Source organism: Patagioenas fasciata, chromosome 2 (assembly GCF_037038585.1).
Source record: "Patagioenas fasciata isolate bPatFas1 chromosome 2, bPatFas1.hap1, whole genome shotgun sequence".
Lineage (NCBI taxonomy): Eukaryota > Metazoa > Chordata > Aves > Columbiformes > Columbidae > Patagioenas > Patagioenas fasciata.
The window spans coordinates 132451551-132472301 of NC_092521.1; the positions used below are offsets into that span (position 1 = coordinate 132451551).

General features: G+C 40.4%; 1 protein-coding gene across 1 annotated transcript in view; it reads right to left on the minus strand.

Moving 5' to 3' along the window:
- The window catches only part of CHN2 (chimerin 2), a 166928-nt gene that overhangs the window by 53252 nt on the left and 92925 nt on the right, over positions 1–20751 (minus strand). Inside the window, exons 5-6 of the mRNA XM_065832038.2 lie at positions 17758–17871; positions 15467–15752 (exon numbers count right to left, since the gene is read on the minus strand). Coding sequence (XP_065688110.1) covers positions 15467–15752; positions 17758–17871 — 400 coding nt within the window. The remainder of the gene's footprint in view (positions 1–15466; positions 15753–17757; positions 17872–20751) is intronic.

The window sequence follows — 20751 nt, forward strand, 5'->3', positions numbered from 1 at the left end:
CACACCGTTCTTGAATGAGACAGACCTGCATTTGTGTCCTAAATTCCCCATTTGTGCATCTCTGCCTTCCTATCTGTGAGTTGAAAGAAGAAAGTATCCCTGTGTAAAGACATTTGTGTAATGCCAGTGGAGATAATGAGTAGGTGGAAGTCAGGAGAAGGAACTTCACCAACTGCTGAGACACAAATATTAATTCAGCCTACAACCCTACAGTGGTGTTTCCAGTTATTTTGGCTAGCGAATGTCAAACACAACGGGTTTGCACTATACCAGGCACCACAACCACTGATGGACCAACTGCACTGTGTAAAAACGGTGAGGCAGAAAACCAGCTCAACAACATGGATTTGAGTTCAACAGAATATGCACCACTAATGGAAGGAAAACCAAAAGGGACAAAGAGCAATGACATGCTTTCCAGAAGAAAAAAAAGGCATCCCCTGATGCTGTGTGACAACTATTTTCATTAGGTTCAGTGAAAGCAAACAAAAAAAAAGCCATCCCACTGAAAATAAAACAGACGGTTCAAAGCTCATTGTTGTGCATTTTGCCTGCACCTATGTGTGGGCTGAGAATCCTTTTTGCTTTCTTGATTTTTAAATATATCACAGACACACACACAGACGAATCACAAGGCATAAGGCTGTCAGACGGCAGACTAATGTCAGCACTTCAGTGTCCTGGCTGTCAGGTCTGATTCCAAACAACCTTTTGTCTTCTTGTTCCAGCTACTAAATTACAGATCAAGCGAAAAATGTAATTATACCCCAAAAGGCCATGGATAGCATCTTAAAATACACTGAACTGTGAACAGAACAACAACAATAATAAAAAGATAAACTAGGATTACCTGTGGTGCATAGCTAATCCAAAATGCTCCACAGTCCCACATGGGTTGTTATAGAACTGTTTCCTATTTGACAACCTCTGTTTTGCAGGGACAAGTACCCACTCCCCCATTTTTAGCATAATTTTGATATTTGAAGTCTTGTGAAACAATACATCATCTCCCCTGTTGCAACAAATACTCTTATAATACTGTCACTGAATTCTACTGTACCTTCAGAAAAACAATTCTGAAGATGATGTGGAACTTGAGCACTTGCATATTTTAAAGTTGTACAAAGGTGGGAATATGGTGACCTATTTTCTATGCACAAATTTAGCTGCTACATTTTAACAGAAAGAAAAAATATCGGAAGTCTATAGGAATATACTATTTTCTCAATTAGTTCTGAGTATGTTACATTGGATTGGAAGTGCTATCAAATACTGAATTAACTTTTTTCCATATGATTATTAGAATGTTAAATATTCAAGGACTTTTCTTGGATTCTTGCACATGTCTATAAAAGTATTACTATTCAAAATACTAAATTATTCTTAGCAATACCTGGCAAGATAAAAATAGGTGGTGGTGTTAGAGGGCAAATCTCCACAACTGTTAATCCAATATACATACAATCGGAAAGGCTGCTGATGGCTGAAATTGTTAATCTCCTCTTTCTTATTAATGTCATAATTCCTACCTTTATTCAAGAATTTGAACTCATGTTTTAAAAGGAAAATAGGCAGGCTATAAAATGGAAAAGCATTAACAGTTCAGTCACTGTCCGTTTATTTGCAGTCTTCTACCGCAAATATAATTTGCAGAATAATCGAATTCACCATCCCCATCTGTTTGCACTGAAGAGGGTTTTTCTGAGTTAGAGAAGATACAAATATTTATTATTCTATAGGCAGCTCAGGCACTAGCCGATGCAGTACTCTGTTCCCAAGTCCGATCTTGAATTTTGCTGCGAGATGTTCTGCTTGTGAAGTAGAAAGTCTAGATATTAAATGGAACTAAATGGACTGATTTATTCCCCTTACAAAATTCTAATTAAAAGACACTGAGCAGGTAGATGTCTGAACTCCATCCATTTTCTAATGCGTAGTGCTTTACTCTCCCCATTACTGTCATCCAGTAAGATGTTTGTACCAAGATCTCCAGGTAACCTGGTCGGAGCTCTGGCCCACGCACTCGGTGAACTGTGCTGGAGCTGATGTATTGAAGGAGACCCCTGAAAGAGCCATACGAGCTGCCTACGCTCTACCTGTTCCATAGGTTGGCTCACCACAGCCCTAAGACACTGGACTCTGTGGATGTATATCAGAACATACTTGTCCACATTTCTAGTTCTGGGCAGCTCTAATGGGACACGTAGATGCCTCAACTCGTGGCTACGCAGGCTCGCTCCCAGTTCAACTGAGGCAGTATCACACATTTGTGGTAGAGCATATGCTATGACCTGCAAAGGAAGAAAATGCTATGTGTACCCTAACTTCCTTTTTTTTTTTTTTTTCCGATATAAAATTTTGTGAGAAATAGAACAAAGGAAATTACAGAAGGTTTTGTATTTTCTCGACAAATTCATTGTCTACAGCTGGACTATACAGAGCTTGTACACTGATCACATGTGGAGAAGGAAACTTAAGCCACTGAACTGAGAGTTTACTAAAAACCCACACATGGAAAAATTCCCTACCAAGCATCATGTGGAAGTTATATGAATGCCGCATTGCACGCAACATCTCATAAGAAGCAAGTTTTATCAAATGATGACTTGACTTTATTCAATTGGGGTTCTGCCAGTGCACGAAGAAACCACAATCCAGCCTTTTCCCTTAATTCCTAGTACTTTGAGGTCTACAAGAAGCCAAATAATGTGAACAATGTCCTTGAAATTATACTCTCTTTAGTTCAATCTCTGCCAGTATACTTCATTTTCAGCCATTCTGGAAGTGCCTTAATCTTTGGCTGCAAATTCACTTGGCCTGACATTCGGCAATGCATTATAGACCAGATGGATTTAGGGAACTGGACTGATTGGATTAATTATATTAAAGGGAGAGGAAGGGGGAAATAAAAGGAAATTATTTCTTCCTCTACTTCCTAAAATAAATAAATAACTAGAACTAATTCATTTGAAAGAGTTTCCAGGGTGTGTGTCTATGTACTTATACTGTAAAACACAGCCTTGTGGATGCAGCTCAGCAGTGGCTGGGGATCCAGCCACCATCTGCAGGGCAGCACACCTCCGTTTGCTGTCCAAATTACACACTGGTCTACTAGTATTTTCCTGAGAGCTGTGAAAATAACAGACATAAAAAGCCTTACAGAATACAGGCATCAAAAGATACTACTGAAAATGAAAATAGGCATAAATTCATCTCTGTGGTACGAACCTGACCAGATTCTCCTGATGCCGGAGCACAGATGCTTTGGACACATTTTGACGTCCTAAGGCAAACTGTAAGATGTCCAGCTTTTGCTCCACTACATCCCCTGACATTGGATAATGCAATAGAGACAGACTGCTTCTTATGGGTGAGGGAAGGATGGAACACGTGAGGGGAATGGGACTTTCTTTTCCCCTTGAAGAGGAGAGGTGTGTCTGGGGGACAGCCAGCACCCAGCAAAGAATGGATTTACCCCCATAATCCTGTTCTCATAGTAAGGTCTATTTTCCACATGCCTCAGCACTGGCATAATGAGCACACCCTAGTTCAGACCTACATATTTAGCTCCCTGTTTATACACCTGCTTTGTTTGTAAAAGCTCGCACTGAACATCTATAACCAGTTCTGTTGGCTGAGAGGTCCATACCTGAGTTACAGCAGGGCAGAATGACGAACAGGATTCATCCCAGAAACCTGGCTGGTGTTGGATGTGGGTCAGTGACCTACAACTTCATTACAGGGAGAGCTGCAACATCATGTGCAACCTCACTACGGCTAACTTCTGCACTTAGGAAGTTTATTTTCACAGTATCAGCAGTTAGTTTAAAGAATCTATTTGTCTTCTTAAAATATCCATATGAAGAATTCAGAATTTTTAGAGCAGACCTACTAAACATGGTTTGTTTTTTTTTTTTTTTGGTAGGGGCTAGATGCTCTGCCCCGGTGATGGTTGCGATGCTACATTTTCTCAAGAATGTAGCGTGTGAAAAGTCATTTCTGTAAGCTAGGTGTATTCTTTCAGTGATGGAGAAGCAGCAGCATATGGAAAACTGCAGCCTGGCTGACTTAACAGGTGTCAGAAAGACACAGAATAAAGGCATATTTTCTGCCTTTGAATATTTTGCCCAAACCACTGGTTGCTATTACCTTAAAATACCAGTTCTGAAATAAAAAGCTGTGCTTTGCATTCACATAAGGAGAAACATTAGATTTCCTTCATTTGACTTCTAAAATGTACTATATATTTCTACATTCAGCCTTTCAGACAAATAAAATAAGCATAGCATACGATACTCTTGGATATTAACACGTCTTACTACTTACACAATTCCTCTGCAACTAGACCTTCTGTAGGACCATTGCCATGTACACCTTTTCCTTTCCACACAACATTTAATAATCTGTGTATTAATATAGAAGCTAAAGAATAACTCTTAAAGCTGAAGTAAGCAATGATGTCTTTGTGTCAGGTTTTTTTAAGAACAATATGAATGCTCTTTGTTAAAAAAAGGCATCAGGTGGTCATGTTCCCATGAAACTACACTCAATACACAAGCACAAAGGGGTGTCTGCAGTGTAAGATGCCCTAACACAGACCTGGAAACTCTTAAGTAAATATGCCACCTAGTGTTTAATTGGCACAATTTCATTCATAAATCATCTCAACCAATTCCTCCCAAGCTGTTCCCTGCAAATCTAGGTGGTATAGAGCCTGGCAGAGGTGTTTGGAGATGCCTCCTCCACCTTTGCTCTCTCTCTCTCCTAGAAAAAACACCCTACAGCTTTCTCACTGAAGAAGCATCTTCCTCCCCAGGGACTGTTTAACTTTGGATGGACTCTGCCAAATGGCCAAGCTACACTCCCAGTCCATCTTTCTCATTTGAGGAGCCCACAACTCCGACTGCCACAAGCAATCCAGAAGGCACTGAGAACTGACCCTGGGCAGTCACCCTTGCTGTAAACATCCCAAACAAGTCCAATGGACTTCAGAAAAGCTGCCTTTTACCACCAGCAAAACAACAGCTGGTCCAGCAGATGAGCACAGAGTGAAGGAAGCAGGGCTTTCCACATCTCCCTGCCTGCAAGGTACTTGGCACAATCATTTGGAGAAGCAGAAGCACTACTCCCAGTTTACAGCTTGCCAAAAGGGGACAACAAGTTATCACAGCAATGAGTATTGTTTAGATGGATGGATGAACTAACAGAAAATCAGGGAGAGAGGCTTTCGAAATGTAACAACAATTATTTATCTTGACAAACAGCATAGACATAATTCCTCCTGAGGCTACGTGAATGTTCTCCTTCCTTGCCTCTAGCCCTCACTTAATAATGGCACACCTGACTTAAATGCAAGCAACCCTCTCACTCTTGACAGAAGAGATACTCCAGCTATGTACGTGGCTTGGCCCCTTTTCATGGGCTTAGAACATGCCAAATTGTCTCCTCACATTTTCTAATTGAGATTCTCTTGATGTTTCTGTCATGGACACTCATTATGTTTCCAGGGACTAAATTCCTGTACTGAGTCACATGAGAGCACAAACCATCCTGCGTTTTCAGTAATGTCTTGTTTGTACTTCTTTCAGATCAATAAAAATCTTAAATAAAACTCCCACCGCTGTAGTACTTCATCATTCCCAGCTTATCAGGCTGCTGCCTATCTTTATTCTTTGCTCAAAATTCCTCTACCTATTTTTTGTCTATGTGACCGTGTTCATGTGCCAACCGATTTGAATTAATGTCAAGAGTATGATTTCATGAGACATTGTACTACTTTGCTAAAAAATCCAATTATTCTGCATCTGCTGCATTCTTTTCATTCAGTACTTTTGTAAATCTATCAAAATATCAAAAAAGGCAATCAAGTCTAACTGGCAGTATTCATCCCGTATAACCGATGCTGACGACCGTGTGCAGTCCCACTGTTCTCCACGGCTGAGAATACATTACAAGAAAGAGCCCATTGTTATGATCAGTACTTTTCACACCACAGCATTCTCCTTTCCAAATATTAGCAGTTATAAAAAGCACTGGTTCCTGACCTTTGTAGTTAAGCCTTAGCTGAGAACGCTGTCAACAGCGTGTGGCCATTACTAGTTGTTACCCTGCCCAGGCTGCTGCCTTCTCCCTGTGGCGGCTCTGGCAAGCTCTGCTTGCCCTGCGTCTGACTGAGAGGTGCAGACCCAGCCCAGAGGTGATCGGGGAGATCCCCACACCTTGTTTCCCAGTATCCCAGCTGCAAGGTGATGGTGTGGGCTGCTGAGATGGCTCTCCATGGCAAGGGCCCCAGATCAGAGGCATTTGCTTGGGCTCTGCACCTGACTGCACCTGAGTGCCCACATGCCTCAGGGGTGAGGCCTACTGCAGCGTTGGTATGGAAAAAGATGCTCAGTGGACATGACATACACATTTCATGCGCAAAAAGGACAGTACCTAGAGCATGATGGGACAAGTGGCAGTCAGCATTGTAGGGACACAGAAAGCTGGCCAAGATGTTCCTTGTCAGAAGGTCTGTAGTGTGCACAGGGTATGGAAGGGGAAGAACTTAGTGTATCCTGCCTAGCATTATGCATTTCATGGAAGCTTTCGACATTTGGGTTATAGCTGCAGTTAATTTCTCATTAGTGAAGTGATGATTCAGAATTGAATCATAGAATGTTTTGAGTCGGGAGAGACCTTAAAGATCATCTAGTTCCAATGCTCCTGCCATGGACAGGGACAACTTCCACTAGATCAGGTTGCTCAAAGCCCCATTGAACCTGGCCTTGAACACTTCCAGGGATAGGGTAACCTGTTCCAGTACCTCACCACTCTCAGGTTGAAGAATTTCTTTTTTATATCTAATTTAAATCTACACTCTTTCTGCTTAAAATCATTATCTCTTGTCCTATCACTATACCCCATGACAAAGAGTCCCTCCTCATCTTTTCTGCAGGCCCTCTTTTAAGTACCAGGAGGCTGCTATTAGATCTTACTTAAGCGGTGTCTTCTCTAGGTTGGAACATACTCTCCTCCCATGGTGAGGAATCAAATAACTTAGCTACGTTGGTTAGACGTCTTCATCTAGACAGGATGAATCAGTTTAAATAATAGTTTTTCAGGCACAGAAAACCATGGAGAAATAGGACTAGAAGGTACTTAAGGAGATTTTCCTCCTGCTTGCCTCAGGTATCAGTGCTACCTGTGCCATTCCTCCCAGATGTTTTCTAATGTATTTCTATGATGAGGGAGATTTTGCCACCCCCTCAGGCGCTCCATCCCAGTGTTTCACTGTTCTTTCTTTTTTTCTTTCTCCCTTAAGAGCTAACCTGCAATGTTCATCACTGTATTTCAGGCCTATCATCTCTTGTCATGTCTTGCATGAACACAGAGGACAGGTTGTTTTTTTTCCATGTAATTAGCCTAGTAAATGTATGACCTAAAAAAGCACATCACTAAAGTTACAAATTTTTGAAACAAAACATAAAGGATAAATATTAGTAACTGTTTAAACATTTTCCTTTTGACACTAATTCCAAATCCTCCACAAACAGAAATTAATCTCTCTCTTGTTCTTCAGAAGTTGAACAGTTGTCTTCCAAGATGAAAACACAGCAGTTTAGAGGCGCTTGTAAAAGTTCAGTGCCTATTCCCACACAGAGTCTCAAGATTCATGTGAGATAACCAAGTATAGATTTTCCACTTTCCAGTGACTAGACAAATGAAATGTTTATGCTGAAGGCTCCATCCTAATCCTTATGAAAGTTTGTTTATCCTAATTTAATATCATCAAACTATGTAAAGAGTATAAAAGCCAAGACAGAAAAAACTCCACACATAAGGCTTTTATTTTTAATACATCAAATTAAGCATGGTTTTTATGCAACAAACATTTAGCTTTATTGGAATGATTAATATGCTCGTAGTAAGAAAATACGCAAGAGGAAAAAATTAATTTATCTATTCAGCAGATCCTAGCTGCAGATACAGTACTGTACTTGAAGAGCCAAGTGGCGTTTGCCTTAGGGCTACCATAAGCACTTCTGGTGTATCACTTTTAGTACTAATCTGACATTCTCATTTGAGAAAATCTTAGTCTATGGTTCTGGTATTCATGTATGAAGTTTTCACATTGCTTCCATATGGTTACGCTTCTAAAACACTGGATTGGGAAACACCTTGGTGGTAAAAAACTTGATATTTACCTTTGCTCCGTATGTTTAGCAGTGCCCTGAACTGCTCCAAGACCCTGTGAAAACATCAGGGGTCTTCCCATTTATTTCAGCAGCATTTGGACCAGATCACACCCGGTCCATCACGTCATATGTGTAAATCCATGTTATCTCCAACTTACAAGCTCTCTTGAGGCATAATCATATCATTTATTCTGCCTAAGGCAAAAGTCATGAATCCTAAGCTGATGGTAATAGCATAACATAAACCAGGAACCTGGAGACATGTTAACAGCTCAGGGAAGCAACTGAAGGAAATACTTTACAATGGAACCTCTCTTTCTCCTGATTCCCTCAACTACCATTACGGTTCAAGTGAGCCCAAATTATTCCTCTCAAAAATCCTTGCCTAATCAGGCAAAACATTAGGTTTTAGTTATGAACGCCACAGCTACAACCAGCACACCTTTTCCTGTGCATAATCACAGACAGCCAGAGGAAAGGAATTGAAAAAAGATTCTTTCAATGATTTTACTTCAGAAGCTTTCTTATTTTTATTTCTTATATATTACCTATTTCATATTTATGATGCTCTAAACAAAAAAGAGGCTGTAAAGAGACAGAACTGGAAAATACAAAAGAATGCCAACACCGAAAAGCAAAAGAAAATGATCAGGCAGCTATACTTTCAGTAAGATGGTATTTGTCACTCAAAATATAAAACTACTAACTAAAATACATATATTAGCAGACCTACTGTATTCATATAAACTCCTCTCACTGTGTTATAATACCAAAGAGTATTCTGGATGAAATCAGTACTAAATTGTTAACAGTTATTTAAAGAAGACAGTGTAGTTAAGTACTCATGTCAGGGCATGCTTCAATTAAGTATATACATGTGGTAACCCGTGTGTAAACTACTACTCTTGCAGGACAAGCAGGAGTGACTGATGAAAGCAATTAATTACTCCCAAAGCAATTTTGATTTATAAGGCTGTTGCTTCTAGCAGCAAAAATGCCACATACCTTTTATCACTGCATGTATAACTGAAATCTGCAGATACAGGCCACCTTCATGTGCAGGCTTTATGTTGCTGCTTATCAGTGTGGTGTCTGAGCATCTTCCAGGGAAGATCAGCTGGGGAGAAGGCCCTTGCGTATTCTGTGGACGTGCATATGGGATTGAAAATGTGAAACCCAATAAAAGGTGGGGTTGTTGATGTCCTAGCAGAACATATTTTAATCTATTCTGACCAAGCATGTTGCAGAAACCAGGGAGCTGAAGGCGATGTATGAGACACAGTGTCAAATTATCAGTGCGGTTCCAGCCCAGAGCCTGCAGGAACAGATGTTTCTGCTCACTATCCTCTTAACACTGTGATCCACAGCTAGGACAGCACAGTGCCCTGCAGCCCTTGTCTGCAAGGACATGCTCAACATCTGGATAGACATCCCAGCAGAGAGTTGAACACCAGCTAGCAAACTGTAATAGGATCATTAGAGGTGTAGAGGAGCTGCAAAATCAGAAGAATAATGAATAATTGAAAGACTGAAAAGATTTCTTTATCATTGGCTAACAGCAGAACCTGTAGAAAATTCCACGTAGACACAAAAATGGAGTGGCAAGATGAGGCTAAAAGGCCTTCAGAAAGGAACGTGGTGTGAGTAACAATGCAGAAGTGTAAATACTTGCAAAAATTGTACCAAAACAGAGGTTCTCTTAAAATTGGCTGTCTCCCATGCCATTTTGATGTAAGGAAAACTGCAATGCCCCTAAAAAATTAGTTCTATAACTAGATTACATCTACAATTAAGGGATGTTAGAAAACAGTCTTTCCTGGAAGCATTTTCTTCTGTGGGAAACTGTGTGTGAGCAGCATGACTAATGAGGACAGTAATACCAGCTCCTACTTCCAGCAAAGTTATTTTCCCTTTTCTGTCACCTTTGCCTTAATAGGAATAGCTTTCTTATCTGTCTATTATTTGTGTGGGATTTTCTGCCGAGGAAATCTACAACCTTTCAGACTCTATAATATGCTTATCTTTACAGCTTTTTAGTTCTAGCTGCAGTATTAACTATGGGCTCTGTCATTTGCACTTAAATGCCTGGTAATGAGTTCCAGCAAAACAGATAGACAGGTTACCATGTCAAGCAGCAATACAGAATATTCTGCACTGTCCTGCTGCTAAGTGAAGACTCCACATACAGCTTGCTCTTGGTTTAGCTCAAACTGCTACACTGCTCTTTACAGATGTTCATTATTAAATGCCTCTTGCTGCTCCTGGCACGTACTTGCAACCAGAGAGCAGAAGAAGACCTTCAGCCGAGGCTCCAAGCAAACTCATATTTCATGTGCAACTGGTATGTTTGAACTGACTAAGCCAAATCCTATTTGGAGAGAAGTTGATGGGAACTTTGCCAGGATCCAAGCAGGCAGAGACCTGGCACTGACAAAACCTTCCTTAATCTTTACCGTGTTTACCAAGTTTGTCCTCTGTCATGTAGGTTAAGATCATTCTTTTTGCAAATGCTTTAAGCTCAACCGCTGCCAAAGCTTTTATTTAACTCCAGCCTGCCATTCTCATCGCATCCCCCATGCTAACATGAAGGAGGAGCTAGAAGGCAACCCAAACTGAGGAACTGCTTCTGTGTAAGACCGGCATAATGAAGAAACAACACTTGGGGAATAGCCTGTGCCTGACACTGGGCACTGTGTCACAGTGTCCAGGTCCACCCGAGGCACGGGGTGGCTGCAGTGCTGCGCAGGGCAGGTCACAGGAGTAGGAATGAAAGTGCCAGAGCAAGGAACCAGGATGGTCTCTGATCAGCGGCTGTGAGAGCTTTTACTTGATCAGACCATTCATGAAACTCCAGTATGCATTTATTTTCAACATTTAAATTCTTTGAATATATTTTCCCAAATTATACTTGCTGGGCTAGAATTAGAAAGGAAGATTTTTCTTCTCTTTGTCTGGGACACAAAGATTGCTGACACAGCATGGGTAGCAGTTGCAGGATAATGTGATATGCGATAGCGATAAGTGTTTCAGAACTACATATTTTACTGACAGACTACTGCAATTTTTTCACTCCTACGTGTGAAGATTAATTGCTTGCAGCAAGTTACACTTCTCCCACATTCACCGGTAACATGAACTACTGGTAATCAATTACAGTACATACCAGTACCAGGTACTTATCTGCCCTACATCTTCAAGCATATGCTCATTTGCCCCAAGTACAATATCCATAAGCAGAGCAAACACAAAGCTGGTGATCACAACTTGCCCAGGCTTAAATCACAACCCTAAGCGGACAACATACAATCTTCAAACGTTTTTTGCACAAAAAACTACTTCACTATCCAGAATCCTTTTTGAAGCTGGATCCTATTAAAATAACAATTGCCTACACTGCTAAGAAAGTATTTGCAGCATGCCGTTATCCCACAACTCTTCATTTCTAAAAAAAATCATTGTGGCTCCCTTCAGATTAAAGATCTGCTACACCTCTTCTAAGTCAGACAGAAATAACTTTCAGATGAAATATTGCCATTAAGTATCTTAAATCATGTACGTTTCCTTAGGCCTGTTACAAAAAATGGTGGATAAAAAGACATGAACAACAGCTTAATCCAACCCATACATCACACCTCCCTTCTGGAATGGGCATAACTCCACTAATTACAACCTCGAAGAAATTATCATTATGGGAACAGACAGGTACCCCAGGCAGTACCGAGACATTTCATCTGAATGCTGGCTCCTCCTGCCAGCCTGTGCCTTGGTGGCCCCTTCCATCGACCTACCCCAGGGGAGCAGCAGTGCTGGAGTGACTGAGACATTGAATAATCTCCGCTGTCAGTGTGGGAGGTGACAGAACGAGCCGATTCCCTGGATGGTGTTAACAAACCCACTAAGGAGACAAATGCCTTCAGCTGCACTTTCACACTCTGGGATTGGTTTCAGTATAAAGCAAAATCTCACTTGTAAAATGCCTAATGTATAAGAGAAGTACGAATGCTTAACCTTAGAGTGCTGAATTCTCATGTTCCTCTTGAAAAATAATGGAAGTTTCTGTCCTGCATATATGGCTTTCCCCTCCACTTCATCATTTCTGAAACATTCAAAATAGACCACGCAGCACTTTCAAATAAACCAGCTCAGTTATATAAAAAAAATCTACTTGTTCAATTGGCCAGAGAAAATACACCTTACGAAAAACTCAATGATTTTTCACACATGCAGCAAAGAATTTAATTTGCAGAAAAATGACATACTAATATCCATTCACTTCTTTCTAGGGGTCTGAAATTTATTGGAGTATTTGAAGGGGGTAAAGATTTTGATTTGTGGGCAAACCATGGCCTTTGTCTAAAACGCTGTACAACACATGACAGCCTCAAGCAAAACATCTGATACAACTCCCACTGAACTACCAATTCCCCATTTTACTTTTATAATTTATAGGACTTCAAAAGTTTATATAAAAACAACATGAAATTATCCTCCTTTGTCCCTATATGCCGTTACTGACAAATGCTCAGTTTGTCATTGGTTTATTCCAAAGCCCAGTCCATTCTTTATCTGATGTTACTGTGAGGAAGAAATGGGAATGATGACCCCTGAGTCCCTGTCTGCTACCCAAACCTCTCATGAGCTTCTCCCAAGAACATATGAGGCTGATACCCATAGAGAAGCCCACTGGAAGTCCTAATCATGTCTATGGCAGGTCTTCAGTCTGTGAGCAGACCACTTTGCCTATTCAGCCCCACTCCTGTTGTAGCTGTGATTACTCCTACTCCTCCTGGCAAGAAAAACATGTCAGAAACAGCTGCTGTTCCTCCTTCTGGTGCTTCCCCTTGGTGGGAGGAAGGCAGAGAGGGCTGCCAACAATGTAATGGCTTAGCTGAAGCCAGCTATTTTCACACAACAGCGCAGCCACGCCGTCCAGTCGTGGAGGCTGCTAGTGCCTGCATGTATGGAAATCTAGATGAGCACCAATCCTTTTAGGGTGAGTATCTGTATTGTGAACTACCTCTGAGGTAAATAATACTCTGAATACTTTAATTTCATTCAGCTACAATACAAAAGAAGACCTAATCCAATCACTAATGAGGTCCAGAGGTGTATTTTTGCTATCGACAGCAAGTTAAGTCAAGTCTGAACATTTTCTAGCACAGTTACCTGGAACTAAGGATGCAGCTCTCTACTCACTTTAAGCCAACATCTTCATTTTTTGAGCTGTCATCAGAAGAAAGTCTTTCCCTCTCCTTTGTGCTACATTTCCATCCCTATGAGGTGGATCAGGTAGCAGATCTGGCTGAAAAATTCATGTTTTTTCTTCTGGCTGCGTTAGTTTTAATCTGGAGCCATTTTCTGGCGTTACCTACTTCATAGCTGCATAAAACTGTACATCAGCAAAAAGGTGAAGGAGACAGGGTAGGGGCCCCTTCAGCAACAGTTTGCATTCTGTTGGTTTAAAAGAGTTTTTACAGTACTTACTTAAAACTGCCCAACCTGGAAGATGACATCCAACCCCAAGCACAACAGAACACACAATCTGTTAGAAGTACTAGAACAATCCTTTCTGGAGTCTTTGAGAAAACTTTGAGAGATACAAAGGACCATTGCTTCTCACTGCAAGAATCTTAAGTAAAACTGAACAGCATTTTGAAACTGTGTTTTTCCTTGTACAAAAAGATATTATCTTGATTTCCTTGAGAATGCAGCATGATTTTCAACTGTCATGATTCTTTTATTACAGTAGTCATATAATAATATTCACAGTCATCCCAATGATGGTCCAGTATTTTCCCAACATAAAAGAAACTTGTTCAGAACAGCCTTTGGACCTTTTTCCAAGCTACACAAACAAGTCTGTAACACTGCACTATATTTATTCCTGAGTGTGCCTCAAATAAAGTAAAAATGAACTTTCTTGTGCGTGTTACAGCACTCATAACCAACCACGGTCCAATCACAGGAATCAACTGGATGAGCACAAAACCTGTCTCCATGGCATCCACTCCTCTTGCATATGACAATACCACCCCATTGAAACAGAAACTATTGTCATCAGTAGATAAATTTTGAAACAAAACTTGAATGAAGGACTTGTTGCTGTGCCACTCTCCAAAGCACTTCCCTGTGGTATTATGCCTTCCCTAAAAAATGTCCTTGTAAATGGAATAAATTTGTTCTAGAGGATGAATAGGTTTACAGGTCAGGTCAGTGATTTGAGCAATTGCTACTACTGACAAATCCAAACCAATATACAATCAGCCAATGCAGATATGTTAGCCCAACAGACAAAAACTATGCTAGAAATATCCTAGAGCAATGAGGATACATATAAAAAAACTGATTTTTTCATGCTTGATATTACTACATGATGGCAAATTCATTTCCTGTGTCCCAAATATCAAACTGGCCCTAGTTCCCATCTAGTCAGTCAGCACACTGAACACTAAAATCCTCAGTCACACTTCAGAAGTCTGCTTACAAATGTCAGTAAGTCAATTCAGAATAAACATCAGATTTAAAAAAAAGTTTTTGACAGCCTTGCCACCTGGGAAACAAAATTATCCACATGTCACTGCTTACAAGACTGTTTCTCCTATGTAAAATGATTTCTAATTTTACATCTTCAGATGGCTGTTAACTGCACAAAATTCTCAATTTATTATCATGTAAATAAGTCCTAGTCCATACAATGCTATGGAATACAGGTGCATGAGAGAAGGAGATCAAGGAAAGCCCACTTCAAATGAGAAGAGCGAGAAGAAAGGGAGGCAAACCCATAATATCCCAATTTCAGACTCATGAGAAGAAAGGGAAGAAAACACACAATATCCCAATTTGAGACCCATCCACCAAAGACTTGGCAGAAAAGAGGACCTTTGCACTGTGAATGGAAAGATAACAAACTTGAGCTGTGGTGAAGGGTCTGTGGGAAAATGTTTCATAATCCTATGCAAAATAAGCTTAAGTATATGTGGACAAAGAAATATAACTTGTGAACAATTTCAGATGCTGTTCCTAAGTTAATCAGTGTATATATACATATATATATGTATATTTACACAGTGAAAACAGTTGCATTTGGTATTTATTAGAAAGCTTTCATCATAAGCTCCAGTCAGATATTAGTTTGGAGCCAAGATGACATTAACAGGATATAAGCTTTTCAGTGGGATAGTAATACTTAATGAAGTACAGGAAAACAGCTTTTAGACAAAATTCTCTTTTCTCTCAAATTTGATAGAAAGACTAGTATTACTTCTCAACATTTTAAACTGAATACTTACCTTTTCAACCGGCGTATTTTCTTCACTTGTTACACTTGCTTTTCTTGATTCGTTTTTAGTTCTGCTCAGCCTCCGGGACACTTTTTCTCTAAGTAAAGTAGCATATCCAATGTGTTCATAGATGGGGTTTGTTGTCATTTTGGAAATATACTCCGAAGCCTTTGTTTCTATATACAATGTTATCAAGCCATCTGTAACTAGATCATGGATTGATTCAAATCTTTTCTCCCCAACAAAGTGCTTCCCATCATAGAACAACCTGTAGTTTAAGGTCTGATTACCAAATCTGCAAATAACAGACAAAAAAAGAGAGGGAGAAAAAAGTGAAAGGGAAGAGTGAGAGAGAGAAATCATACTGACAAAACACTCAAGAGGTAATTTTGCTGACAAGTCCATATATCTGGATTACATATGGAATATGCACATGGGTACAACTGGATCTCTGTGGAGACACCAACTCCAGTTCAAACCCAAACTTGTCTGTTATCACATGGAATGGGCTACAGAACCGAGGCCAATTCTTTATAACAAGCCACGCGACCCAGACTTAAGTGGCTTAAATCTAAATCCTAAAGGGACTAGGGCAGTGATGGGAAAGGTACGTTTGCATCGGCAAGACCTTATACCAGAATGTGTAATTGTGGTAAGGTCTTTTCCACCCCAAAATGTTTCCGAGGTGCAGAAACAGGATGCTTAATCACCATGGGCATATTTACAGTCAATGAAGAGAGATGCGAACCTCTGGCAAGTAATTCAAATCCTAAAGGTCTGAACCACTCTCTGGTGGTTCCAGCTTCTAATTCAGGGGCCCAATTAAACACCCAGAGTTCTGTGGGATAACTCTGGCCCTATACAGCTATGTATGGCAGGTGTAATCCATGAGGTTTTTTAAAGAGTTTTTAAAAAGCAAAGTGCTTTAGTAGCACATTCAGTTTATAAAACTATGGTTGGAATCTCATTCTTGATTAAAGGATTCAAAGATAAAACATTGGGTTAAATGGTCCTTATATTGCATCAGATGTGCATGTCTGCATAGTTTGTTGGCCACTCAAACCAAACTTTTTAAGCTTCCTATTTTTCTTTTCCCCACATTTTTCATATGAATTCCCAATTTACAATTGAATTCAGTTTATGATTCTGCAAATAATTATTCAGACGGATTTAGAAATCATGCTGTTATGTCAAAACAATAGGCACTTTGCCATAATCCCCATCCTTTGGTAGTTCTTTTTATCCTTTATTTTGAAATCTCTCTTCAAAATGCTAAAAAAATTATGCTTGTTCTTTTTCAGCTGACAGAAGTTGCTTTTAATTTATACCACTTTTTAGCTGGCATGACTCATGAGCTTTTCCAGCTCTACCATCTGCACGTCGATCTGAATTCTGAGGATGATTTCAGCACGCTATCACAGCCACTTGGGATAACTCCTTATAGGATCTTTCCTTCTAGCTTACTAGCAGAATGGTAGAAATTCAGACTTTTATTTTGTCAACATCCCACAGAAGTAATATTGCTATAAACTTTGTAAAATATTGCCAAGGAGTTTGTTTTGTCAAAACCCAAATGAATACCTTGCCTTGCCACTAATCCAGAGCAGCTTTAAGACTGCTGCGTGGGCAGGTTTTGAATGGCACAGCTAACCCAGGAGCAGCCATATTTTCAAGGAAAGGCTGTGAGGGGCAGCGATGTAGCTTGGGCTCCCAATGAATTTTTTCATTGGGTTGAATAGCAGACTCTTACTTACTTGCACAGCAGCAGCATCCCATCCTTCACACTGTATTTCTACAGCAAGCTCCAATTCCAGTTAGGGAAGAAAACTGACGTCCGATATGCTGCTTTTGACAGCCGGTCAGCCACTGGACTTCATGATTTTCCAGGGTTATTATCGCTGACATTTGCTGATGTTTGTGTTCAACACATCACTCAGCTCAGAGGACAACATGGCTGCATCCTCTGCTGGGACACTCTCCTGTTCTATACTCACATCTTTTACACAGTTTTCAAGCAGAAGCTCAATCTTTACAATGCTCAGCTCTAGGTAGCAAAATTTTTGAAAACAGGTGCAGTCTGCTTCTGAAAGGGACTTCCTAGCCATGTGCTGAAGGAGTGACTGAATTGCTGCAGTACTGTGATGGTCAAACTGCTGACAAGAGGGTGTAAAATCCCTCTGACACCATGACGTGAATTAAGTAACAGCAGACACAGAATTCACTCAAAAGGGACTGATATAACCCCCTCCATTAAACACATTTACATTTGCACTATAAGGCTCTATTAAAACAGCATTTACCTGAGAGCAAGAGTGTAGCAGCCGGGTTGCCGCTGGCTTTCTCTAAGAATATATGCTCCTTCTACGCCAGCAAGTATTTCATCTGCTTGCTCCCGAGAAATGATCCCATGAAACCTAAGGGAAGACATTTCAGTGACTAACAGAACAATCCGACCAGAAACACCTCCTCCCCCAACCCAGAAACCATTGGGAATCTTCTGCACTGCAAATCACTGTGGTCTAAGCTATCAGGAAAGCTTCCAAGCACCTAAAAGTGGCAGCACAGTCATCCAGCATGGGCAAATCCAGCAAAGAGGCAAAACAAAATTACACTGTATATGCAATTTCAGGCAGCACAAGCCAGTATGACATTTCATCCTCACCCAGAGATTTTGTTCTGTAAATGCCCCATCTTTTAACAACTTTTTCTCCCCTACGAGTCTATGCCCCTCTTCTTTGTTTCCCTTCTAGAGGTCTTATGACAGAATTGAAAACTAGGCACAAAGGAATTATTTTTTTAAATGGAGATGACTTAAAATTAAAATGATAGGTCATCTGTATTAACAGTTTGCTTTATATTTATATTAACGTTGCTTCCCCAAATTTGTAAGGGAAATGGAGACAAAAAAATGGCAACAATTATTCAGAATTCTATTCTGCATATATTAAAGTAGAAGAAGATGCAGAGTAGCCTTGAGAAAAACAGTTTTCTTCAATGAGTTCCTCATGCAGTGTTCAAAAAAAGCAATATTTCTTTGATTCTTTTGCCATTGATATTTTAAGAAAGAAAGAGGCCCTAGGATGCACAATTAACCTTATGATAATCAATATTTAGCAGCAATCTTTCTATAAGTACAAATGCAGTCTTTACAGCAGTTTGAGTCTTAACTCGTACACGCATTTTGCTAGTTGGTAAGTCTCCAAGGGTCTCCTCAGAGGTTTTGAAAGTTTCTATTTTTGCTGCTGTCTGAAAAAGAGGCACTAAAATGTATTAGCCTTCAGCATTTTCTCTTTTCTAACAATACATATGAAGTGGCATATTTCTAACACTGCCTCTGGCTCGGTAGTGAAAGAGAAGAAAAACATGTTGGATATAAATGCAATTGTTGTTCTGTTCTCTTTACACTGTCTTTTCACAACTAATGCATGTTGGAAATATTAGATTTAAGTGACCTTTCCTGAGTGGCTTTCTATTCAAAATGATGCAAATTGATTCATACTTGCTGTCTGTACTGATAGGGACACACTCATTTACTCCCACATCCAAATTAACACGAGCATCCCCTAGATGGCATAATTTAAGCATGTCTTTACAGTAAACTCATGGCAGCTTGTAACTCTAGTTAAAAATAATAAGCATAAGCTATTTGCCACCAGAAGCTCATTATAGGCTTTAGGTTAGACATTAGGAAAAAAACTCTCCTGGTGATCAATTTAAGAAATCACTGGGACAGGATACTTGGGGCACCTGTGAAATTTCTTTAACCATGAGTGGTAAGGGCGTAAAACCAGCTTGTACATGCTACAAGCTCCCCTGAACTCAGGTACCTGCCTCTGACAGCAGCCAACAAGAAATGCTTATGGAAAGAGAACAGGAAGCGGTGACATATTTCTTTCACTTCACATCCCTGTCTATCCATCACTGGTTTAGCCAGAAGTTGTGTCCCATCAGCTGTGACCTTAACCTTCATGAATCTGAGAACTCCACTTGTAAACCCTTTAATATCTTTAAGCTTTTGGCCTCCGCAGCACCCTGTGACAATGAACTTTAGAGGGACACTGCACATGCCCCTCACTTGGACACCCACTGAGGAAGACGTGATCGTTTTCCTCCTGTGGTAGGAGCCGCATCCCTTTCCTCCACCGTTCTTGCACTTTGCTGTACCTTTCATTTCTCCTGTAACCTTTCTGAAAAGGAGGAAGGAGGAAGGGATAGAGACAGACCAGAACTATGTGCACTATTTAAAATGCAGCCGCATCATATATTTACATAGTAGTATAATTATGATATTTTTTTTGTCTTTTTCTTTCCCTAGAAAACCTTGATTCTGTTTCCAAGCTTTACTGAGCACTGAGTGAATTGCTTTCATAGGACTGTCCCCAGAGGTCCTGAAATCTTTTCAAATGATAACAACCAACGTGATCTTGCCTGGGCAGATTCACCCAGATGATTTCTTGCAGTCCCTGCCAGCCCTGCTGCTCCACAAACCCAGACAGTGTCAAACAGCCAGGCAGGTTCCTGGATAAGAGATTGTGGTAATGGTTTTACAAGTCCTGCTGTAGGAAGCATGATGGGTTACTCAGGTGGGTACTGTCTTCAGCTCTGTTGTACTCTAGTGGCGAGATCTGTATTCCCTGTTGTCAAAGACAGTATTTAAAAAATGAAACTTCAGTAATTGGGGGCAAAGCTACTGGCTCTTGAGGTTTTTGATAGTAAAAGAGGATTATTAAACACAGATGATGTGTCTGGGATGGAAGAAAAAATAGAACATGGGATCTAAGTAATTTAACTAGTGATAAGGGCTGGGGCCTTAGCAGATTACTTCAGCAAAGGCCAAATGCCAGATCTGGGTGGTTGCTGCAGGGGCTTTGCCCTTCAACTTCATCTGCCCAAATCTCCATGCCAATACAGAATCCGGGACCTTTAAATCTATTTATTGGCAGGAAGACTGCCAATTCCAATTCCACAAAGGAATTACACTCTAGTGGTCCAACAAAATGACACCTGTTCTTTGGGTATTTCAGCATTTACACCTGCAATAGTATACATGCATAGTTCCACAGCCATGTAGGCTGGAGAAAGTATAGGAACATACATAAAAAGGCTGTGGGAAAGGCAAGCTGCTTCTCTCCTCCCCAGGCCATTGGAGGAACACTGAGACGTTAAAAACAACAACAAAAACAAAAGGAAGAACTCCTCCAGACAATATTTTTTCCCTAACTGTCCCAAGAAGATCAAAATAGACATGCAGGCTTGCAGAGCATCACAGTCCATGGATTGTGAGCAGCAGTACT